The following is a 22,083-nucleotide window of genomic DNA, read 5'->3' as shown; positions in this document are numbered from 1 at the left end:
CCAGAGCTACTTACATGTAAGGACTTACCTTCAAGCAGTCCGACCAAAGATGAATTTGTTGACATTGTCCCAATTTTGTCCGAAAGTCAGCTCAGATGTTTCGAACTGCTCCCAACATATCCAGAATATGAACGTTTGCCTGAACTCTTCCGCAATCTCAAAAAACGTTTTTTGGTTTCTCATGTTCGAAACTTTTTATCGGAAGAGACAACAACGTTCAGAAGAAGAACAAGATATTATTTTTAAACTTGTTGTATGGACTTAACCGTCATAACAAGCTTTTTGAAGTAAAACCGTCATTCTCAAACCACTTCATTTTTTCGATGTCCGAACAAGCACCGAAGCCAAACTCAATGGCAGATTTCCTTTCAAGGTTGCCAGACAAGCGCCCAGTTCAAATTCAAATTGCCCAATTGAACGCTCATCTGACAACCACCATTAAGACTATCCAATGTAGTCTTATGGAGAAGAAATAACCAATCTCAAAGTCGAAGTCCTCACGAACCAAGCTTCCAATAAGAAAGTCCTGAACGATTTCGCGGAAACCTTGCGCCAATACAACAAAGAGAACCAAAACCTTGCCAGACTCATCTACCGTTTCTTCGAAGAGATAGACGCCATCTGGAAGGTACTCGGAAAGGACAGAACATGCAACACCGTACTTCGTGAGTACAAATTGAAGAAGGAAATTTTCGAGAAGAGAGAAACACGAAGAAGAAGAGGAAGAAGAAGAGAAAACACCGAAGAAAAGGAAGTTTGGGCAACCCTTTTTGCCGATGACAGTTATGAAATTTCCCAACCCTACCCATACAAAATCCGCAACAGGGAGACCGGCAAGGTTCTTACCCCAGTCCTCAACAACTTGGGACACTTGAGCCTTACCCTTCGGAATTACGGTACAATTTCCATGGGAAGGCTTGTCGGTATGCAATGGGTTCCAAATCCAAACAAGAAGACGAAGGTCAGACACATTGACGGTGACAAGCTCAACAACCGTAAGGAGAACCTCGAGTGGTTCTAAGAGTAAAAAAATTTTATTTTAGGGGGAAACCCCGAGTAAATTTAAGTTTTTAGTTGATAAGTAGCTTAAATTAATGGTCATTTGCAAAATTAGTTCCTGACCTTGAATTGGACTCTTTCGTCATCCCAGTTGCGTAGGAGGTCGTCCCAGAGGAGTTGGTAGAATTGCCAATCCAAGGACGATTTGTCCTCCCAGGCATTGAGGATGTACTGCTCGTAGAGTCTCATGACCTCTGCCTTGCACCAGACACCCTCTCCCTTGGAACGTAAGGCTTCTTCGAAGTGCTCGAATGCGATTGGCTGCTTGACCATCTGAAATGACACTTTTTGTCCGTTTGGTCAATGTTGTGTCTCGTGTCATAGTCGACGAAAATACAAACAAACAGGTTATATATGAGTTTGAGACCAAGAATGGTGTAACTCGACCTGTCCGATTCAAATTCGAATAAAAATTTTTTATTTCATGCAATGTTTAACTATTTCACCATCTTCTTTAACACCCCAGTACTTCCTTTTCGATATTACATGAACTTCGGTGAAAATTTTGTCCAATTTGAATTGACCCATCTTTTCACCGACTAAACCCATTTCAATGAGTTTGTTATAGCCTTCTTCGTTCGTCATGAGTGCATCGATGTTCTCATAGTAAACCTTCACTTTGGATTTGACTTCCGAGAAGAATTTGTTGTAGTTGTCAAGGACTGCCTTTGCGAACTGAGGGTAAGACCAATGTTCGACAATAGGTTTTACTGTGGTTACTAAGCCATTTTGACCTTCGGTGAACTCGTACTTCAAAACAAAAGGAGAAAACCTTTCAACAAAGTTGTCGACCTTCTCATAGTGTTTACTCTTCATCTTTTGAGGTTTCTTAATGGAATATCCCCATGTCGAATTCATAAGCAATTTGATTGTCATTGCAAGTTTGGGGTTTGAAGCTTTCCTAATATCATACATTTGTTGTATGACTTTTCCAACTGTATAGTTCCTTCCTGGGAACTCTCCATCTTCGTTTGGAATTCCAGTCGGGATATATTGGACAAACCTCATGTACGCAGCGTTAAGGTCGACATAGTATATTTTTTCATCTGAGTCGAACTTATCGCATCCAATCGGCCCAGTTCGTGGAAATTCAAGTGAGTCTCTTATCTTCTGAGAAACCTCGCCTGTTATCTCATAAACATCGTCAAAGCAACCTGTTTCATATAAAATCTTCTGACCTAACTCAGAAGCTCTCCAATACAATTTGACGTCGATTGGATGTCTCAATGGAAGTTTGTTTATAGCATCTTGAAGTTCTTGCAACCTCATTGGAAGTTCTTCTGGTTCAGGTTGGTATCCGAACAATCCAACTCCTTTTGGAGCTGTGTACTTCTTTTGTGCTATAACTTTGTCTGGAACAACTTTTGGTCTTACCAACAATGAAAAGTTTGTTTCGTCTTTTGGTACAAAAGTTTCTGTCAGCTTGTCATCTGGAATTGGTTCCAACAAGCCTTTCTCGAAAAGAATGTTAACAGCTCTGACAATGTTGCATTTGCCTTTTCCGAACAATGGGTTTGTAAGACTTTCGTTCAACATGAAGTGGTTGTGGACAAGTACAATCTTCAACCATGGCAATTTGAAGTCAACAACATAGTCGTCATGTGAAGAACCTTTCTCAGTCGGAATGTTGACTCGGATATTCACATTTGCCAACGGTGCAACTTTTGTCAATTGACTTCTGAGAATATACCTTGTCTTCAGACATGACTCAAGATACTTCATCTTCTCATCTGTAACAAGACCAGAGTTCCTGAGACATGTAAGAATACAAGGTTCATTGACAATTTTTTCAATTGAATTGTAAATTCCATACCTTGTCAAGTCAATGTCAGACTTATTTCTGAAGGGGAAGTATCCAGCATGTTGTCTGACTGCTTGAGGGTTAGGTTGGTACCATTCGAACTTCACGCTTGCAATTCTTCAATTGCATTCAAAAATCTGAGTCGGAGTCAAACATTTGTTCTCTCTTTGTAGTCTTGAAAGCGTCAAGAAGTTGTGCGGCTGTTGTGACATTGCCATGTGCATAGTATATGTAACCATCTAAATCTGTTACGGTTAGTCTGAGATTGTATCCTTTCTTATTTCCGTCTTGAATTGCAGCAAGTACACCCATGAAGCCTTCTTTGTTCTTTCCTTCGTCAAAGTTTACTGTAAAGGTTCGACCAGAAGTAATTTTACTTCTAACTTCACGATACTTTTCATATGCATATCTTGTTCTTTCCATGGGAGCATGTGCGTCTTCACCCTTCCCTTTTTTCCTTCTCAAGGGATGCAATTGTTCGTCATGTTTCCAGTAGAATCTGGCAAAGCCGTCGTGTCCTTCAACTTGAGGCTCATAACATCGAAAGGCATGTCCATAAGACGTTCTTCTTCTAACCTCTCTAATCAGTTTGGATAATTTGCGCGTGCTGTTTCTAAGTCCATTTCGTAGCGAAGACCAGACAATTTGTCATAGACTTTTATGGGTCTTCCCTTCCTATATTTAAACTTCTTTGAAACTCTCCAACCATATCTTTCTAACTCTGCTTTTATTCTAGCAGACCTTCTATCCATTCTATACGGGGGCATTTTTAAAAATAAAAAAATGTTTTTTCTTTACTTTACATAACCACCGCTGCCATAAGTCTTTGACGCCAACCCATACCAGCTAATGAAGGTTGACTTGGTTTAGTTTGAAACTAAACTTTGGTTTTGGTTTTCTTCAGTTTTTGGTTTCTTCTTCTATTGGTTTTTCGTCACTTTTCGGTTCATCTGACTTTACCTCACTTGCTGGAACAGTTGTGTCGTCAACATCTTCATAAATATCATATGCCATTTGTTTGTTTTCCTTTCAACTTTTTGTGTTTGTTGTAAAGTTTAGAATATTTCGACTCTAAGTCAATGAGATGTTCTATAATGAACTGTTGGTCAGTGAAGTAAACTTTTCCATCTGTTGTCTCGAAAGCTCCTTCAGACTTCAATATTTTATTTGTGAGAGTCTGTTTCTTTTTTGAGATACTTGCCGTTCCATTTTTATGAAAAGTGACTTTGTAGTTAGAGTTTGTATTTCCAGACCTGGCACTTTCTATTATTGAATTTTTCTCTTCATCTGTAAGTTCTTTGACAGGTTTTGACAATGGTTCTGAACTTTTTGTTTGTGGTGTCAAATCTACCGTTTCAACTTCTTCGGTCATTTCATCTCAGTAAAAAATTTTAGTTTGGTTTTGTTTTCAACTGGTTGTTTAGGTTTTTTAAGTCGGTCTAAAACTTCCTGAGGTATAGGAAGAACTTGACAAACACGTGGTTGTGTAACTGCTGGAAGCCGACAAATCCATCTTGAGCCCATTTGTCTCAATGCTGTATTGTTCATTTCATCTCAGTAAAAAAATTTACATTCCCCACGTTTGAGGCGGTTGAGGTTGGTTGTTGTTTACCCACTGTTGTGCATGGTTATATCCTCTGTTAAAGAATCTTTCACCTTGGTCCATGTAGTGCCCTGCTTGGTTATAGTAGTCATTTGCTTTGTTATAGTAGTTTCCTGCTTGTCTTCCTACATTGTCCATCCATCCTTGAACTTTTCCTCTTGTTTCAGGATTTGGAATAAGATTTGCTGCATCTCGTGCTACCTCCCAACCTTTCTGTACAGTTTGTATAATAGGTTGTGCTTTCTCTTTCAGTATACCTAATGTACTCAAAATCTTCCTTCCAATTCCAAATGCACCTCTGGCTAGTGTTCCCACTGCGGGCAAAAATCTAGATGCGACTCCTGCTAATGCGCCAAATAAACCCATTTCTTATGGGTTAAAAATGACGAATTCAAACAAGGACCCGTATGTTTCTAAAGGCACAAAGAAAGCACTCATGGTAAAAATCTTTAGTTCAACACCAAATGCTTGGTTTATGGATATCTTGGAAAACATTCCGAGGTATAGAGAAGATGGACCACCATACTGGCTAATATTTGTCGGTCAAAACACAAGATACTGTGAAGCCATACCATTATGGTCCAAAAATATTTTAGATGTGAAAACTGCTTTGACAATATTCGTTGACAAATACCATCCAACAAAACTGACATCTGACTGTGAAAGTTCTTTCAAATCAGACGATATTAAAAACTATCTGCGTTCAAAAAATGTAAACCAATATTTCATTGTCGACCAAAACCATTCTGCTCTTGGTGTCATTGACAGTTGTATAAAAATCTTAAGAGACTTAAACAACCACAAGGTGGTGAGGTAGATGAAATGTCATATGACGACAAATAAGACACTTCTCCATGGCAAAGATGAGACAAGTTTTAAATATTTACAATAGCCGTAAACAAAAAGGTTTGGGAAACCACTCCCCCGAAGAAATGAAAAACAACCCTGACTTAGAGAAAGACTATATATTTAATAGTTTAGTCAAAAGAGACAAACAAGAAAGAATGCCAGGCTTCAAACTTAAGAAAGGTGACAAAGTAAAAATAGAAATACCTAAACGCGACCCATATGAAAATACTATTGACTATGACAACAATGGGAACTCGACAGGTACTCCACGTGTTCGTAAAAATAGAAGAAAGTATACAAGAGAATATTATGAAGTTTTAGGCAAACATGGCAAAATGTACAGACTGCAAGCAGAAGATAAAACTACTATTGTCAGACCTCGTTTCAAACTTGTCAAGTTCAAGGTGGTATACTTTCAAAGACAGTTCCTAACAAATATAAGACAACTCCTGACGAATATGCTAAAGAAGTTGAAAATGACGACTAAGCATTTATACCATGCGTAAACTGTCATGTAAGGTGGCATGTAGTCTTTACTTTGTCCCGTTGTTTGCGTATACCCTGAAACGCGATGTGTATGGTTTCCTTCTCCCTGTGTGCTACCCAGAACAATTTATAGCAAACTGAACGTCGTCTTTAACATCATATCCTTTACCTTTTTTCATTGCTGACCAATCCCAAAATCTATGCTTATGCCAACCTGCTTGAGATGTACTTAAATCTATGTAGTGACTGTGCGCAGGTAAGTTTTCACCTGAAATCGTTTTACTTCCACCTGTTTCCTTTGAAGAGTTTGCCCAATACAAAAACCTGTCGACTATTTGAGTCCAAGTTCCGAGACCAAGTACTACTTCTGGTCTGGTAGAGTTCATTGACGTGTAAATAGAACCTATAGGATATAGTGTTTGAAGTATTTCTGTCTTTAACGTTTGAAGCTCTGTTTTGTCAGCTTTTTATCATATAAATCTTGAGCAGTGAATTTAACTTTTTTCATCCTCCATGACATAACATTTTACATCTAATGTTTTCATCGTCGTTATGTCATCCTCCGATGTTAAACCTTGTGGAAAGTTAGGAGGTTTCCAATTTAATACATCCCCACCAGTTCCATCAGGTTCTTCAACCGTTCCTGCAATATTTTCTATACCAACAGTTGCGAAGAAATCGTGTGTATGTCCAACGTCACTTTTCTTGTTTAAGGTTTCTTGTAAGTTTGTAATATTTGCAATGGTATGTGTATGAGTCTTTTTAGAATATTCTTTGTCAGCTCTTGTCACTTCACTTGACATTTTATTGTCAACATATGTTTTATCCGCTTTGTCATCTAACATTTCTTGAAGTTCATCTACGTCATAGATGTTATGTGTATGATGTTTTTGTGGGTATGTTCTATCTGTCCATGCGAGAATATAGTCTCTTGTTGCATCTACATACTCTTTGTCAGCTTTGTTGTCAATATCTGCTTTCAAAAGAAGTTCATCTATAGGTTTCTCGTTTAAAGTTCTTTTTGTTGGATTTATACAAACAGTATGGTTCTTACTGTCTTGAAACAGAAACTCGTCTGTCAATGGGTTTAATGTCAGTTTTAAGTTTCCTTCTTTCAATGACTCAGATATCTTAGAATAGTTTGAAAAGTTTGTTGTGTTCTTATTTAGAGCTTGCAAAATGAGTTGTCGGTTGTGTTGTATTTCTCTCATAGACGCTGTTTCTTTCGACATTTTTATTCTAGATAAAATATGCTTTCAATAGAAAAAGAAAATTCAAGAGTTGCTACAACTAAACCATTAGATGAACTTTTTACTAACGTAGGTCAAAAGTTTGAGACAGAGACCGTAAAGCATGAAGGCTATCGTTTTGACTACCCATTGAGATGGCTAAGAGACCCATCCGTCACAAAAGCTGTTGGCTTTCGTAGAATGAAGTTCATTTCAGAAGCCATACATGGTTTCCCATTTACGGTCGCTTTTGAAATTCGATACTATAACAAAGAAAAACATACGTATGAGAAATTTGAACAGGGAAAACTTTTACAAGTGAATTTGCTTGTAAACTTAGAAACAACTCTTCAAGCTTTTCAAGAAAAAATAAACGATATCTATCTCGAATATGCAAAACAGTACAACATTGACGAAGGAGAGTACCATCTCGATATTATATATGACAGGAAAAATGCAACTGTTAAAATCAATAGAATAGAAGACCTTGGAGAAGACGTTTATATTTCTACAAAATATAACAACTTGGCATGGTATAGATTTTTGAGGATGTTAAATCAGCCTGCAGAATATCCAGTACACCCGAACTTTTATGAAGTCGAAAACCCTAATGGAACATATGAAAATGTTTTTGACTCAGATGCTATTATCGTTCATGCTTCATTTTCTGGTGCACAAAACTCTTTTTTATGCTTGGCAAATGACTTTTACGAAAAACCTACAAAGCTATATGAACCGCCGAGTGGAAGTATTTCAGACTTTCAAGTATGGTTTACTACAGATGGAAGAAAGAGAATAATTCCATTATACCACGCGTTTTACTTAGAACTTAGTTTCATATACAACTACTATCGAACGGTAAAAATATAATTTTAATACGGTTGAGGTGTTGGATTTGGTTGCCAACTAGACTGTGGTGCAGGTTCAGGCTGTTGTATAACAGGAGCTTGTTCTTCTGGTTCAGGGTCTTTAGGTATAATACCAACAAACTGACCTACTCTTTTACCAATATTTTTGACTCCGTTCCAAATTCCTCTTCCTACGGTTTTTATTCCATTCCATATACCTCTTCCAACATTTCGAAAGAAGTTTCCAATACTACTGAAGAAACCCATTTTACTATATGTAAAAATCTAATGTCCGCCTAGTCTCTTACGTTTCCTGTTGAGTTCCATAGCATTTTTTAACTGGAGCTCATACATTCTATTTCTCCTCTGGTAGAAAACATACTCTGGGTCAACTCCTGTGTTCGCGTCATCTGCATAGAGTTGTTTATATCCCACTTCAGGGTTTGTATAAAACTCTTTCCATCTCATATTTGCATACCATGGTGGTAAGCCTAACGCAGCGTCATTTGACATGGCAGTTTGCATTTGTACATCTGTTGGCACTTGACCATAGTTTGCCATTGCAGTTTGTATTCTAACTTCATTTGGAATATTCTCTGGGTTTGGTTGTCCAGGTTGCTGTGCATTCGCTAAGTTCTGTGCGTCCATTTAATATTAGATAAAAATATCTCTTACGAGTACATATACTGGACATTTGCAGGCATTGGTTCATCTTCATATTCTCTATATCTTTCTGCCACGTCAAATAAGTAAATGACACAATGGAAAAAACCTAAAACAAGTAGTCCTATTTCAAACCACATTTACTTACCAATAAAATTTCTTTGTTATGACACTTTCTCCAGTTTATAGGACCTCTCTCATATTCTATCTTGTCATATATAAACTCATAGTCATGTATGTCCTCTAACCATCTCATGACACTTTCCAAACCACTTTTATCGGATGTAAAGTAAAAGCATGGATGGTTATGTAAAACGTCTAAAGTTTCTAAAGAGTCTCTCAAAGTCCAGTCTACTTGGTATTGAAAATCCCATGTGTTATAGAACGGCGGGTCCACTATAAAGAAAACATTTTCCTTGTCTTTATATTTTTCATACAACTCTGTCCAACGACATCTCACAAACTCTATACCCTCAGTATATTTTTCTATGTTCTCTTTGAAAACCTTTGTATAGTTAAGATATAAAACTTTTGACATAAGTGTTTCAATGTCATGAACTCTTATAGCACCACTATATAATAGTCTAGAAGATATACTATCCCAGTCAATATACTCTGCTTTTTTCAAAACCTCTCTGACAGTATTTTTCTTATCTAATGGTATACGTTCCATCTTACCTATAGGTATCTTTTCTTTTAACTCTTTCAATATTTTGTTTGTGTCTGGTATATGTTTGAGACGGTTCATATAGTTGTCGAAGTCATTGCATATAATCTTTGAGTCAGGAAATACAGTATGGCACAAATGAGATATATAGAAACTTCCACCGAACAAATCTACAAATGTTAGACCATTCGGTAGTTTCTTAAGTTCTCTCAATAGAATATCTTTACATCTACTCTTATTTCCAAAGAAGGGTAACGGTGGTTTTGTAAAATTCATTTTATATACAATAAAAATGTTTTTACCCTGAAAAGTGACAGAAAAGTGACTGGGGCTAGAGGGCACGAAGTGCCTGGAAGCCCCAATACTTTTTTTTTTTTTTTAGTCAATTTTATTGCATAATTAATGCCAACAGGTTAAATGATTTTTATTTATAGAAGAAATTTCAAATTTGAGTCAATTTCAATTGGATGATTTACGTCAATTCAGCTTTTGTAATCATTCCTATCTTTACATTGAGTAGCTTTGTGCAATTTCTCACTTATTTTGTGGAATTTTGCAAAATATAATCTTATTGAAAAATAAATTTGGATTTAAGATATATATGTATATGAAAAATGCAAGCTTTTAATTGAACTGATACACTAAAGTTTTATTCTAATATATATTAGAGTTAAAAATATGAAAAATCAAATAAACTTATTCAATAGTAATATTTTCAAGTCTTGAAAGTTCTTCTTCAAGAGTAGCGATACTTGGATCATCCGGTTGAACTAATTCATTTGCCAAATTTGATATTTTTTCTCCGATGCCTATTCTTCCATGATAAGCCTGCTCACGAGCTTCGGCAATAATCTGCAATGCGCCTAATATGCAGTTAAAGTATTGCTCTTTGTAATTTTGTGTAATGGATTTCATAGCTTCTTCTTTTTGGGCTTTTGATAATGCGTCAGCGTCTTTTTGCTTGAGGGCCTGATTAACTTTATCCTGCTGTGTCTGATATTCCATAGAAGTTTCACCAGATTTTGCTCTAATTTGTTCAAGTCTTTCCTCTTGATATTTATGATTTGCTTCGCTTTTGGCGGCTTGGTTGTATATAGCATTAGCGTTCTTAACCTCTTCAGCGTATTTGTCGTGATATGGCTTTAATTTTTGTAACTCAGCACGAGCTTTTGATACAGCAATATGGCCTGATTCAATGAGACATCTCTCATCTTTTGATGTTTCAAATATCTGATTCAGAATGTTTTTCACTTCTTCTGGCTGACGATTTATGAAATTCGACATATTTTGGCCATGAGCAATATCATACTGTGCAAGTGCTTTTGCGTTCAGAGTCATCATCTGGTTGAGGTTTTCATCAAGCTCAGACCACTCTGGGTATGATTGAAAGAACCGGAACATAATGGAAGAGAAAAGTGACAATGATATTAATGACATCATTTCATCTTGAAGAATTACGCATATGAAGCATAGTTTAACAATATTAATAGAATTGAATTGAAAATTCGTGTCACCTTTTTAAAATGGATGAAAAATCTCAGTTATTTTGGGATGCTGCATATGATTTCGCTTCAATGAATACATTATTGATCGGTTCTGAATTCACTACATATGTTTATAAACAAAGAAATCGAATTTTGGAAATAAAAACTTTAGGATTAAAAGAGGAATTGCCAGAAATCCAACAAAAATACAAAGAAAAGTTAGATTCCGAAGAAAATTCGTATGGTGATAAAATGGTTCAAATCCAAACTTCAACGAAAAAATCTGTTGAATCATATGAAACAAAATTAGTGCAAGCTGCTTCAAGACATATGGATGATGTACAATCATATGAAGAAAAAATAAATACAGCACAAACTATAATGGATTCTTATCGCTCAAGTTTAATTGAAGAAGGTTTCTCAGATGAACAAGTTGGAAATAAATCTGGCGAAATTTTGGAATTTTTAAAGAAACGAATCAATTATTTGAAGGGTGAAATGTCTTTAAATTCATCAGGAAATTAGAATTTCATTTTATACAACGATTTAATACATAATTGGCTGGACCATTACATATTACTATGCGTTTCCAGTCATTGATCTGATATTATTTATTACATATTTTTAATTTTGCATTTCAAATTAAATTCATATCGAAATAGAAGAAAAAGAACATATAAGATCGCAATTTAATGATTTATAATGCAAATATACTACTCCAAACGTATCGTAATTTAATTTTTTTCCAAAAATATTATTTCAATTTTCCCCTTTTGTATGCGGGATAATAATTTATACATTTCTTGTATTGTTTTCATAGATAAACTCTGTATTTTATAAATACTTTATTTCCAATTATTTTCCGTCTCTAATAACAATTCCATTCAATTTTTCAATTATAACGTAATAGATAATGGATGCGATAATTTAGATTTTTTTCCCAAGTTTCTCAAGGCTAACACTATCGATTATTTCAATATGCATAGCCAGAAGGAGTTAGCGATATATGAATTAATGCATAATTTTGCAATTGCACCCAGAATTCAATCAAACGGGGACTAATTTTATCACAAATGAATTTTTAAGGCAAACTTTAATAATTATCGGGGAAAAAATCTTTGCTGGGAAAATTTTCTCACAAAAATAAATTTTGAAACTTTTTTGACATAATGCAAAGTAGTGGAGGGATCTCGACCGACATTTCAACAGAGAAAGCGGTGCAAGAAAAGCCAAAAGACAAAATAAACGATGTTACAAAGGAAGATAATTCTTCTGACTCCGATGGTGAAGAAGAAAAATCAGATAATTGCTGTTCGGACGAAGAGGAAGAATATATTGATCCAAATGCAACGTTTACTATAAGCGCAAAGGATTACATCGAGTTTTATAAGTGGAAAGTTAAAAATCAACAGAAAAAGATGAAATGTCCATTACAAGGATGCGGTAACTGCCAAAATGTAATGCCTCCGTTTACTCAGAATGATCCAAGGAAACCATCGTTTGCTACAATGCCTCCTCCACCGCCATTATTATCTGATCTTCCTCCACAAGGCCCTCGCGGACCTCCACCACCAGGATTCGGCCAAATGCCGCCTCCACAATACGGATATATGCCTTATCCGTCTCCAATGTGGGGAAGACCGTATCCACCGCCATACTACCCACCTCAAAACTGGTATCCTAGTCCTAGTTGGGGATATTTTTACTAATATAGCCAAAATAACAAAAATTGTTAAGAAAGAAATTTTTATAAAACATTTAAGTTTAGATTTTACCTGTTTTTGAATTGCCTATCTCCATAAACCCCCTAAAATATGTTTATTTTAATTCAAAAAATAAAAATTTAATAAATAATTTATATTTAGTCATAAAATCTTCGAAAAAATCAAAAAATCCAGTACAATTAAATAACGCAACACGAGAGGTTTTACTTAGCCTGGCCAATAAAAAATATAATTTTATGCAGGATCAACTGGAGGAGTAGTTGGTGCTGGTGTAGCCGCTGGTTTAATGCAGCGTGGTTGTAAGTTAAATCCGCCGCATGAAACAATAATAATTATCAAAAATACGATAAGAGTAATACTTCCACCAATTACGTACCAGCGATATCTTTCCCAGCACAATTTACGTTTGAGTTTAACTGCATTATTTTCGTAGAGACCAGAATGGCTATCTAATTCTTCAGCCAATTGGTTTATATGCTCAAGATTGCACTGGCGCTGGAACAGTTCGTAATACTGCTCTTTCATCTCATCCATTGTGCCGGAAACGTTTGTTTCAATCTTACTTACTTTTGCTTGTCTTGTGACGCGAGTCATAAAGTCTGTTAGCTTGCCTTCGTAAACACTCATCAATGAGAGTTGTTCTGCAGTACGCCAGTTTAAATTTGCTCTAATAAATTCGCTTTTTAGACGCTGAAGATGGTCTTCAGCTGTTTTGTCATCAATATCTTTTGTAACAATCATGAATGACAAATCATCAACATCTCGTAATATTCCCATCAAATATCCATTTGTATTCAATAATTGAATGCCCTGCTTAACTTTTCCGTTTTCACACATATTGAGGAATATTCTATCCCACATTCCGTCTTCTGTTGAGTGAGTTACAAGAGGAATGCTCCCTCTATATATGCCTGCGAAGCAACACTTCATTTTTTGTTTTCTGACATTGCGGTTTCGTCATTTTGACAGATTTTTCGTTCCAAAAATTTTTATGAGGTTGGTGAATGATTTTGCAAATGTTTTCAAATTTTCCTTCTTATGCATCTTGTATAGCCAAAATTATTCATTACGAAAATTTTAGAATTTTTGCAATAGACAACATCAAGATACAAATGCATGGATAATGAATTCTCTTACATGCACATATTTGAATTGCAATTACATTATTTTCAAATTCTATCTAATTATAATGGAAATTATTAGAAATCGCACATTTGCTCAAATGGATTATAAAAATGATCTAGTTAAATATTCTGAGCGACTATTAGCAGATAGATATAAAAAGTTCGAAATTAATTAAAAAAAAATTTCGCAAATTACGAAAATAGCAAAAAAATGTAATATTTTTATAAACATACATGCAGAATTTGATTAGAGATCTTCGTTTACAGCAATTGTAGCAGACATTTCATCAACAACACGAGTTATTGCTGTTCTGAATTTGAAAAGACTAAGCTCCTCTAACACTGCATATTTCTTTTCAAAGTATTGTGTTAATTCTTCGGAAATATCTGTTTGCAATTTATTATCTGAAGTTTTTGCTGCTTTAAATACTGCAAGAACTTCGTTCTTCCATTCAGGTAAATTCGAGTACTTTTTCTTTGATAGCTTCTCTCTAATTCCTTGTAACGTATTTAATGAACCATTTCTTGGGTCTGAAACATACAATGAAAGAGGACGAGCAATAATTTTGTCAATTACTTCAATTGCCATTTGTATCAAAGCTGGTGTCCACCCATATTCTTCTAATTTAGATGACATGAAATATTGTCACTTTTTTACGAGTTCAATAATACCCACTTCGGTCTCTGTGTAATCAACGACCAAAATTATATCAAATAGGCTTAACATCGGGAGTATAGTAATGTTATATACTAAATCACTGAATTTCACTCGTTCAATGAATTTCGAAATTTAGTTGCTAAGAAAATGTTATATAAAAATCATTAAAATACCAATAATTTTTATTTAAACTTTATAGAGATCGAATTATTTTGTTATTGATTTTCTCGATATCTTCTTTGTTCTAATTCATTGTTCATTGTATCTCTCAATAAATCATCTTCAGTTATTTCAAACGGCGACTTGACCTTGAATTGTTTGTTAGTTCTATTTGGTTCACTTCCATTATGAATTAGAGTTTGCATCATATGGAAATTTTCTAATTTCACTGCATAATGAAGGGCAGAAAAAGGTGGTTCTCCAGACAAAATATCGATTTGCGTATGGAATCCTGTATTTTCTAACAGATAATCAACAATAGCATCTTGATTTTCGATGACAGCCCAGTGCAAAAGTCTTCTTTTTGTGTACATTGATTTGTCAGCGTACAAAATATCTTCTTCAAACGAATCATGAACGATTTGCAACATCTCCAAATTGCCATTAATTGCCATCCAAGCAATAGGACTAAGTCCATACTGATCTTTACGTTTCGTAAAGAAATACTTTTTCTCTTCGATTGCAGTGCAATAAATCGAAACATCTTCTTCGATTTTATGAATACTTAATTTTCCATCAGTTAATCTAACCTTTATAGCTTTATCTTCGATATCAAGAACCTTCGCAATATCAGGAATTTTTGTAATTGCCGAGATTTCACTTTCAATATCGAAATGCTGTGCAATATTTATTTCAAGCTTAAGAATTTCTATGACACCTTCAATCCAACCAGCTTTAACTGCTAAATGCAATATTGTTTGTTTCTTTCCGTCGATTTGGTAAACACCTACCACATCATTCTCGAAAAGATCGCATTGGTTGCTCGCTCCAAACAAATCATTGAAGTTAATTGCCATCTGTAAAATCTCCATGGATTTGCTTTTTACAGCGAGATGAATTGGACATTCGCCGTCTTTGTTTTTGAGAGAAAGCAAACCAAGTGTAATAGGAATATCTGTTCCTTCAATCATTTTTCCTTCAGAAGCTTCGTTGATAATATTAAGAAACTCAGAAGAAATCATATTAAACAACTCTGCATTTCCTCTCATGCATGCGTAATGTAACAAATTATTATTGTTTTTGTCTCTATGAAGAATCAATCCTTTGTATCCAGAATAACTTCTAAATGTTTCATTAGAAAGCAATTGGTAAACAAATTCAGTTGGGTTATCTTTCGAATTTTTGATGCAGTACATCAAAAAATCTTTCTTGGATTCGAAAAATTCCAATACATATTTATCTGTATCCTCTGTATTTGATATTGATCCATCTTCGTTTTTTAGAAATAAAACTTTTTGAAAACACCACATGAAGACATCAACATCGAGAGTAAGTGCTGCATAATGGAATAATGTAAGCTGTGGACTTGTTGTACTCATGAATGATCTGAAATTTTGGTCTGTAAGAAAATTACTTACTAAATCTAGCATCTTTGTACTTTTTGAAACAATTGCTTGATTAATGGAAAGATGTGGTAATGTTGGGATCAATTCTGCAATAGCGTTTTGAATTTTTTCGGATCCTAATTCATATAAACTGATTAAATGTTGTTCAAAAAGTAATGAATCTAAAAATAGCTTGAGATTGTTTTCGTATAGATCTAATACGGATTCTGTTAATTCTATGTCAATATTTGGATTTTGATTGTCTTGATAATCTTTATTATGAATGATATAATAGAAGCAGTGCTCTTTAGAATTAATATAATGGAAATGATTGAAGGTATTTTGAATCACCTTGAAATTCGAATTAAAAATTTTTTTTGCTTTGTAAAATACAAGAGAATCTATAATAGTTGCATTGTCTTTGGGCCTTAGCTCCAGCTGGCTGAAGAATATGCCGGATTCCCCATTAAAAAAAAATTCTTTCTGATCTGTGGTAATAATTGAGTCTAAAAGCCTATTGAATTCCGTAGCTTGGTCTGTGATAATCTTTTCAGCTAGATTATTAATGTAATTTATATTGATTTGAAGGGGAGAAGCCATAGTAAAAAAAATTCCGCCCAAATTCAATTTTATTGAAAATAATTCAATTGCAATTTACCATTTTGCAATAATTATCCTTATCACAATAAAATATATGAAATAAAATTTTGAATATAAAAAATTTTTCCACCAATTAATTTTTTTTATTGAATCAAGAAAAGTGACAATTAAAACATCATGAAAGGAATCTATAGCATTTTTAAATTTATGGACTAGATCTTTAAAATCAAGACATAGAAGCTCGCCCGACAAATAATTTTCAACCATTATCAGATTTTTTTGTTATCATTTGTTCAATGTACAACAAACCCACCAAATAAATATCAACAGCTAATGCTAGAAACGCGGTGATTGAATGGATTTTCATATTAGGCTTAAATTTCGAAATTTCTTTGATTGAGATTGGAATCAATTCTTAATAAAGAAAAAGATATATTTGAACATTGTAGTAATAAATATTATAAAGAATTATTTAGATTTTCTTAACGGACAAATTTCATCGAGTTTCTTTTCAATTACAGCCAATTTCTTATCAGCATCTGACACAGCCGAAGTAGACAGACCCCACGGTTTCGGATCTTCCTCGAAAACTTTGTATTTTCCAGTTGTTCTCCTCAGGAACTGGTCAAACCTCAGTTTATCCCTCACAACCTTGGCAGCGACCAAAGCTTTCACATCCCTCAAGTCATCTATAATTGCTTCCTCGTGTTGTCTGATCTGCTCTCCAAATGTGATCAATTCCTCAAGCGCGTTGCGGGAAACATCGACTTCATTGATGCTTTCCCTTGCGCACCTTGTAAAGAACTCGTTCGCTACGTTACTTCCGTCGATTGATTGATTATGAAGAGTTTTGAGGTGTTCGTTGAGTCTTTCGTTGATTCCGACAGTCATTTCGTTGATTTGGTTGTTTGTTTCTTGTTGCATCCTCGCTGCTTCGTCTTCTGGAAGAATTACTAATCTTTCCTTGGCTTTTTCTTCGGCTCTCGCGAGTTTCTTCACGTGGTTGTTTAAGTGCTCCTTTAATTCGTCAAGAATGTCCTGTTGCCTGTCGATTTCGTCGACAATTTCTTCAACATCGCGATCGAAGAGGTCGTTCATCTCCGAAATCGCGTCATTGATGTTCTTCTGGTGCTCAACAATCGTGGAGGACACGATTTGGTCGTTTAAAAGCATCGATTTCTCAATTGCGAAATCTGTCTTGTTCTGGAGAGCAGAAATGGCTGCTTCAAGGAAGAATCCGATGTTCTGCTCCTGTAGCTTCTTGCAATTGTAGAGTTGGTCGACTTGCGCATCGGTCATTTCTGAAAAATCGAGTCTGAGAACGATTGGAATGGCGTTCTCCTGGTGAACGTCAAGTAATTTCATTGTGTAGTTGATTAGCTTGAGTCTGTTCTCTCTGATTAGGTCGAATCCGGACTTATCGGCGATGGAAAGAATTCTTGAGAAAACCTCAGGTGGAATCTCAAGCATTCTAGGGTCATCGAGGATCTCTGGAAGAATCTGGGCAACGTTAGACCAGTCTGTATAGCAATCTGTGTTTTCTTCGATGTGTTGGCACAAAATTCCAACGTAATCGTCAACTTCTTTGCGAACAAGTTTGTTCTTCTCTATGTATGTGTTAATGTACTTCTCAAGACTTGGTACTCCCCACGCTTTGGCAAGATCAAGAACTTGGAAGGCATTTCTCTTTTCAATTGAAAAATTCTTAAGTTGGCAAGCATCAATGAAGATGTCGAAGTCTTCTGGACGAATTGTTTCGATAACTTGATATTCGTTTGGATCTTGTTTGTAAATTTCTTGGAATTTAGTGGACATTTTAAGGAAAATTTCGGGACTGACATTGTAATTCTTAACACCTAAGCTGATGATATAGCCCGAACGCGCTTTAGACTTATGCGAAGTGCGGGTTGACATCAATTTTAAATTTTTTTTCTTTCTTTTTTTGGTGTAAGACGAAAAAAAAGTGACTATGTAACGCTAACTGTTTGTAAAGTGTTGAAATTATGAAATTGGCAAGCTTAATATTCATCATGATATATCAACAGATAAATTATTATTTTGCACTGATTAAAGAGTATTCTCGCTAATATTCATTGATAATGAACAAAAATATTACTCTTATAAAGCATATGATCTTAATATTCACTTTAAAACTTATTTTCTCATTTGGTAATTAGAGATGGAAGAGTCAAATAACAAAAAGAGATTGAATTATTTCAAGGTATTTCTTCCATCATATACTCGTGATAAATACTTCGTATGTGATGACTTGTTTATCCATCAAAATGACATTGATGTAAAAAATGATATCAAATCATGTCACTTTTAGAGTTCATTTTTTTCAATGGTGAAATTTCGTTTCGGATAGTAATGAAAGGATGATGATAAATGACTAGTAACTGGGTCTTTTCTTACGCAGCAGGTTTCACATACAAACTCAGTTACAAATATTATCAAGTTACAGAAAGCAACGGATTTCGATTTTTTTATAAAATTGATGCAAATAACGATAGCTACCTCGTTTCAACACCTAGTGGCGTTTGGAATATTGATGACTTTGAATTTCGAGTCCTTTACGAAAATGTCAGAACCAATGACTACATCAACATCATTTATGATGTCACGAACAAAGGAACAAAAACTCACAATTTAGGAGTCTCTTCATATGTTGGGATTTATATTGATGGGCAATCCAATCAAACTGTAATTAAAGCTCTGAAAGGAATTCGTGGAATCGAAGGATTCTACAATGATCATTCCGTAAAAGTTATTCTTCGAGGAACGAAAGAAGTTACCGATGTAGATACAATTTATTATAGAAAAATTGCAGAATATAGCGATTTTGTAGAAGTAGAAAGGAATAGATGGATTAACAGAAGTAGTTATGATGAAAAACCAGCTGGAATAAAGTCATGGATCTCTTTTAGCTGGCAAAATAGAAATTTTAAACCTAATGAAAATAAAAGGTTTTCATTTTTGATTGGAAGAGGAAAATACATAAGTGAATACCATTATTCATTGAAAAATAGAATCTCGTGCCATTTAATATTAATATTAGCAGATCTAATTGAAATCATTGATACATAAACTTTTTATATCACATTGTATTTTGATGATGAAACAATATTTTGATTAAAAAGAAATGAATAGTGAAAAGCCCTCTTAATGATACAATTAGACACTCATTAAATCTAACTAAAAGTAATATTCATTTAGTTTTCTATCAAAGTTCGAGAGAGGGTCAAAGTTGCTATTTGTCACTTTTCCACAAGAATATAATGGGGAAAAATTTATCATATAGTTGATCTCATTGACTGAGGTGAGAAATGCATGTAGTGTAATGGGATAAACAGTGGGATTGCTGCTCTAAGTCCTAGGTTCGAGACACATTGGCTTCATTTTTCTCTTTTTTATTGACGTAAACTATTCAATTTTTGTGTTCTCCATTCAAATTTCAGAATTTTTTTTGCAGATTTCACGCTACATTCGAAGTTACCTTTTGTAACAACCACCACTGCCTACGAAAGACGAAAGTGTGTCACGATTTCACCCGGAAATCCGACGGTTGTTTAAGAGTATGCACTTTTGTATCAGTAAAGCCTAAGAGAATCATTTGTTAATATTTTAAATCCTTTTGTGATGAATCGAATTCAGGATGCACTTATTTAGCTGTTCAAATCAGAATACAAGGGAAAATGCGATAATAAAAAATTATTGATAGACATATTTCATTGTGCTACATAAAGTAGTATATGTGGAAGGGTTGTGTGACTTTTTTTGTAAACGTAAGAATTCATACAATATCGAGCGATTTTGTATCATTTTTTTTAACATATGAAGTAAAAAATGTATGATTCTGACGGTTTTGATTCTTACGTTTTTGAATAAATCAAGATTTAAAAAAATTTCAAAATTGTAAGACATTTACACTCAGCCCATACATAATGAAATCAAAAATATATTTATTTATAAATCATTAAAAAATTAACATTAATTTTAAAATATATTTATTTTTTTATCTTTTATAAAAGAAGCTATATATAGATGATGTCAGATATTCCGCGATTAATTAAACATTGTTTAAATCCTGAATATCTTAAACATCAATTTAAAAATGAAGATTGTGAATTATTAAATGAATATGAAAGCCAAAATAAGCTAATGAGGTATAAATATAATGATAAAGAATATTTAATTTCATGGAATCAATGGAGTCATAATCAAAGACCTCATAAACGAGTAAAAGAAATTAGAAATAATTATTTTCATGAATGAAAGATTCACTACCATAATGAAATAAAAAAAATAAACTTTAAAAATTCATGTCTTACATTTTTGAATAATTTATTTTTAATTCGTAAGAAATGAGTGTCAAAACTAACAACGTTAAAAAATTAGGATTCACAAACGAGGAAATAAAGGATATATTAGATGAGTTGTGTTATGAAGTTAGTAAATATTATTTAAGAAATTGTCAAAAATTTGCCGAGTTATTAAATGATTTAGATTATGATGGAAAAATGAATAAAGATGATGTTATAAATTTCTTATATCCCACATCTGAAGAAGAAAAACCTAAAGAACCTGATGTTTTCCCTGAATATTATGAAGAACGAATTAAAGATGATGATGAATACAATGAAATTGAAAAACTGGAAAAAATAAGAGATGAAATAGATGAAAAAATTAAGGAATTAAGAGAAGTTGAAAAATATAATGAAAATGAAGTAGAGGGTTTAATGAATATCCCAGCTTCAGAATCAGAAGTTCAGAAATCTCATGAAGAAAGATATAAAAATTATGTCTCAGAATCAACACAAAATTTATTAGATGGTGAAATAGACGAAACACTTTCAGAAGAAGGTACCAAATTTATACGTAAACATAAGTTACAATTTATTGATAATGAAAAATACCCTTGTATCTTACTTTCACCCCCTCTCGATTCTGAGAAATTCAAAAAAGCTCTTAAAAACGTGACATATGCAACTAATACGATTAAGAAAGAAGATCATGATATTTACACAAATTATTATTTAAATAAATGCACAGGTGTTGATAAAGTTTTTGATTTATTAGATAAAATATCAAAAGAAACCATTGGAACCTATAAAATTTTGTGTGATTGTGGTTTCATTATTGAAGATACTAATAATGTTTCATATGAAAGAACAGCACCGATGGAAGACGAAGTTGAAAGGTCTATACCATTCGTTATTAAGAACATGAAAGATATGAAAACTTATAAACATTATATTTATTCATTTATTTCAGAAAAAATGGAAGCAACCCATAAAACATCTTCTCATCATTTTATAGCTATTCATACATTCCTTTTCAAAGTTGTGAAATTAAATAAGACAGGAATTAGATTTAATGTATCAGGGTACGCATTCTTGAGTAAATTAAGATGTATTCGTCACGTCGCAGATGATAAAAATTTATGTGTTCTTAATTCATTTTATGGGCTTTAAAAAATAAACTTTATTTTTATTTATATTCTAATTTTTATTCTTACATAAATGAACAAAAACGGAACAGCTAAAATGAATGATAATCAAATTAGAGCAGAAGGTAGAAGGTTATTTAAACGCTTCTATAACATTCCTGATGGTGTTAATCCTAAAACTCGTAGAAGTTATTTAAATGAAGCAATAGATGCATATGAAGGGTTTGACATTTCATCAGAAAGTGAGAGATTAGCGAGAATGTTAAATGTTAATATTGATTTCTATTATTGTGAT

General features: G+C 33.9%; 15 protein-coding genes and 2 pseudogenes across 17 annotated transcripts, besides 2 other annotated features; 4 read left to right on the top strand and 13 right to left on the bottom strand.

The window, feature by feature from the left end:
- Positions 1-9,527: part of a mobile genetic element that runs on past the window's edge.
- TVAGG3_0902310 lies at positions 1,071-1,332 on the bottom strand (annotated as a pseudogene). The gene has a single exon. A coding segment is annotated over exon 1 (262 nt).
- Positions 1,477-3,612, bottom strand: TVAGG3_0902300 (annotated as a pseudogene). The gene has a single exon. A coding segment is annotated over exon 1 (2,136 nt).
- On the bottom strand, positions 3,890-4,232 carry TVAGG3_0902290 (uncharacterized protein; the record flags this gene model as incomplete). The annotated part of the gene is made up of 1 exon (XM_051251370.1): positions 3,890-4,232. A coding segment is annotated over one exon (343 nt), but the record flags the coding sequence as incomplete, so codon positions are not given.
- TVAGG3_0902280 (uncharacterized protein) lies at positions 4,252-4,408 on the bottom strand (the record flags this gene model as incomplete). Its single annotated transcript, XM_051251369.1, has 1 exon — positions 4,252-4,408. A coding segment is annotated over one exon (157 nt), but the record flags the coding sequence as incomplete, so codon positions are not given.
- On the bottom strand, positions 4,428-4,829 carry TVAGG3_0902270 (uncharacterized protein; the record flags this gene model as incomplete). Its single annotated transcript, XM_051251368.1, has 1 exon — positions 4,428-4,829. One exon carries the CDS (start codon positions 4,827-4,829, stop codon positions 4,428-4,430), a length of 402 nt encoding a protein of 133 aa, XP_051076942.1.
- Positions 7,049-7,897, top strand: TVAGG3_0902260 (uncharacterized protein; the record flags this gene model as incomplete). Its single annotated transcript, XM_051251367.1, has 1 exon — positions 7,049-7,897. One exon carries the CDS (start codon positions 7,049-7,051, stop codon positions 7,895-7,897), a length of 849 nt encoding a protein of 282 aa, XP_051076941.1.
- Positions 7,900-8,142, bottom strand: TVAGG3_0902250 (serine threonine-protein phosphatase family; the record flags this gene model as incomplete). The annotated part of the gene is made up of 1 exon (XM_051251366.1): positions 7,900-8,142. One exon carries the CDS (start codon positions 8,140-8,142, stop codon positions 7,900-7,902), a length of 243 nt encoding a protein of 80 aa, XP_051076940.1.
- On the bottom strand, positions 8,161-8,523 carry TVAGG3_0902240 (uncharacterized protein; the record flags this gene model as incomplete). The annotated part of the gene is made up of 1 exon (XM_001303454.2): positions 8,161-8,523. One exon carries the CDS (start codon positions 8,521-8,523, stop codon positions 8,161-8,163), a length of 363 nt encoding a protein of 120 aa, XP_001303455.2.
- On the bottom strand, positions 8,663-9,481 carry TVAGG3_0902230 (phage tail repeat-like family; the record flags this gene model as incomplete). The annotated part of the gene is made up of 1 exon (XM_051251365.1): positions 8,663-9,481. One exon carries the CDS (start codon positions 9,479-9,481, stop codon positions 8,663-8,665), a length of 819 nt encoding a protein of 272 aa, XP_051076939.1.
- A 287-nt stretch (positions 9,528-9,814) lies between the features above and the next one.
- On the bottom strand, positions 9,815-10,678 carry TVAGG3_0902210 (uncharacterized protein; the record flags this gene model as incomplete). The annotated part of the gene is made up of 1 exon (XM_001303453.1): positions 9,902-10,606. The coding sequence occupies one exon, from the start codon at positions 10,604-10,606 to the stop codon at positions 9,902-9,904; it is 705 nt and encodes a 234-aa protein (XP_001303454.1).
- A 50-nt stretch (positions 10,679-10,728) lies between these two features.
- Positions 10,729-11,742, top strand: TVAGG3_0902200 (uncharacterized protein; the record flags this gene model as incomplete). The annotated part of the gene is made up of 1 exon (XM_001303452.1): positions 10,729-11,214. The coding sequence occupies one exon, from the start codon at positions 10,729-10,731 to the stop codon at positions 11,212-11,214; it is 486 nt and encodes a 161-aa protein (XP_001303453.1).
- Positions 11,743-11,858: 116 nt separating this feature from the next.
- On the top strand, positions 11,859-12,458 carry TVAGG3_0902190 (uncharacterized protein; the record flags this gene model as incomplete). The annotated part of the gene is made up of 1 exon (XM_001303451.2): positions 11,859-12,398. The coding sequence occupies one exon, from the start codon at positions 11,859-11,861 to the stop codon at positions 12,396-12,398; it is 540 nt and encodes a 179-aa protein (XP_001303452.1).
- Positions 12,459-12,570: 112 nt separating this feature from the next.
- Positions 12,571-13,344, bottom strand: TVAGG3_0902180 (synaptobrevin family; the record flags this gene model as incomplete). Its single annotated transcript, XM_001303450.1, has 1 exon — positions 12,648-13,343. One exon carries the CDS (start codon positions 13,341-13,343, stop codon positions 12,648-12,650), a length of 696 nt encoding a protein of 231 aa, XP_001303451.1.
- Positions 13,345-13,784: 440 nt separating this feature from the next.
- TVAGG3_0902170 (bromodomain family) lies at positions 13,785-14,174 on the bottom strand (the record flags this gene model as incomplete). Its single annotated transcript, XM_001303449.1, has 1 exon — positions 13,785-14,174. The coding sequence occupies one exon, from the start codon at positions 14,172-14,174 to the stop codon at positions 13,785-13,787; it is 390 nt and encodes a 129-aa protein (XP_001303450.1).
- Positions 14,175-14,410: 236 nt separating this feature from the next.
- TVAGG3_0902160 (Ankyrin repeat family) lies at positions 14,411-16,339 on the bottom strand (the record flags this gene model as incomplete). The annotated part of the gene is made up of 1 exon (XM_001303448.1): positions 14,411-16,339. The coding sequence occupies one exon, from the start codon at positions 16,337-16,339 to the stop codon at positions 14,411-14,413; it is 1,929 nt and encodes a 642-aa protein (XP_001303449.1).
- Positions 16,340-16,482: 143 nt separating this feature from the next.
- TVAGG3_0902150 (uncharacterized protein) lies at positions 16,483-18,291 on the bottom strand (the record flags this gene model as incomplete). The annotated part of the gene is made up of 1 exon (XM_001303447.2): positions 16,808-18,253. One exon carries the CDS (start codon positions 18,251-18,253, stop codon positions 16,808-16,810), a length of 1,446 nt encoding a protein of 481 aa, XP_001303448.1.
- A 168-nt stretch (positions 18,292-18,459) lies between these two features.
- Positions 18,460-19,606, top strand: TVAGG3_0902140 (uncharacterized protein; the record flags this gene model as incomplete). Its single annotated transcript, XM_001303446.1, has 1 exon — positions 18,728-19,426. One exon carries the CDS (start codon positions 18,728-18,730, stop codon positions 19,424-19,426), a length of 699 nt encoding a protein of 232 aa, XP_001303447.1.
- A 1,061-nt stretch (positions 19,607-20,667) lies between these two features.
- Positions 20,668-21,133: a mobile genetic element.
- Between the last annotated feature and the right edge of the window lie 950 nt (positions 21,134-22,083).

This window comes from Trichomonas vaginalis, chromosome I (genome assembly GCF_026262505.1).
Source record: "Trichomonas vaginalis G3 chromosome I, whole genome shotgun sequence".
NCBI lineage: Eukaryota > Parabasalia > Trichomonadida > Trichomonadidae > Trichomonas > Trichomonas vaginalis.
The sequence above is the reverse complement of the archived record's forward strand: the minus strand, read 5'-3'. Positions and strand labels throughout refer to the sequence as shown.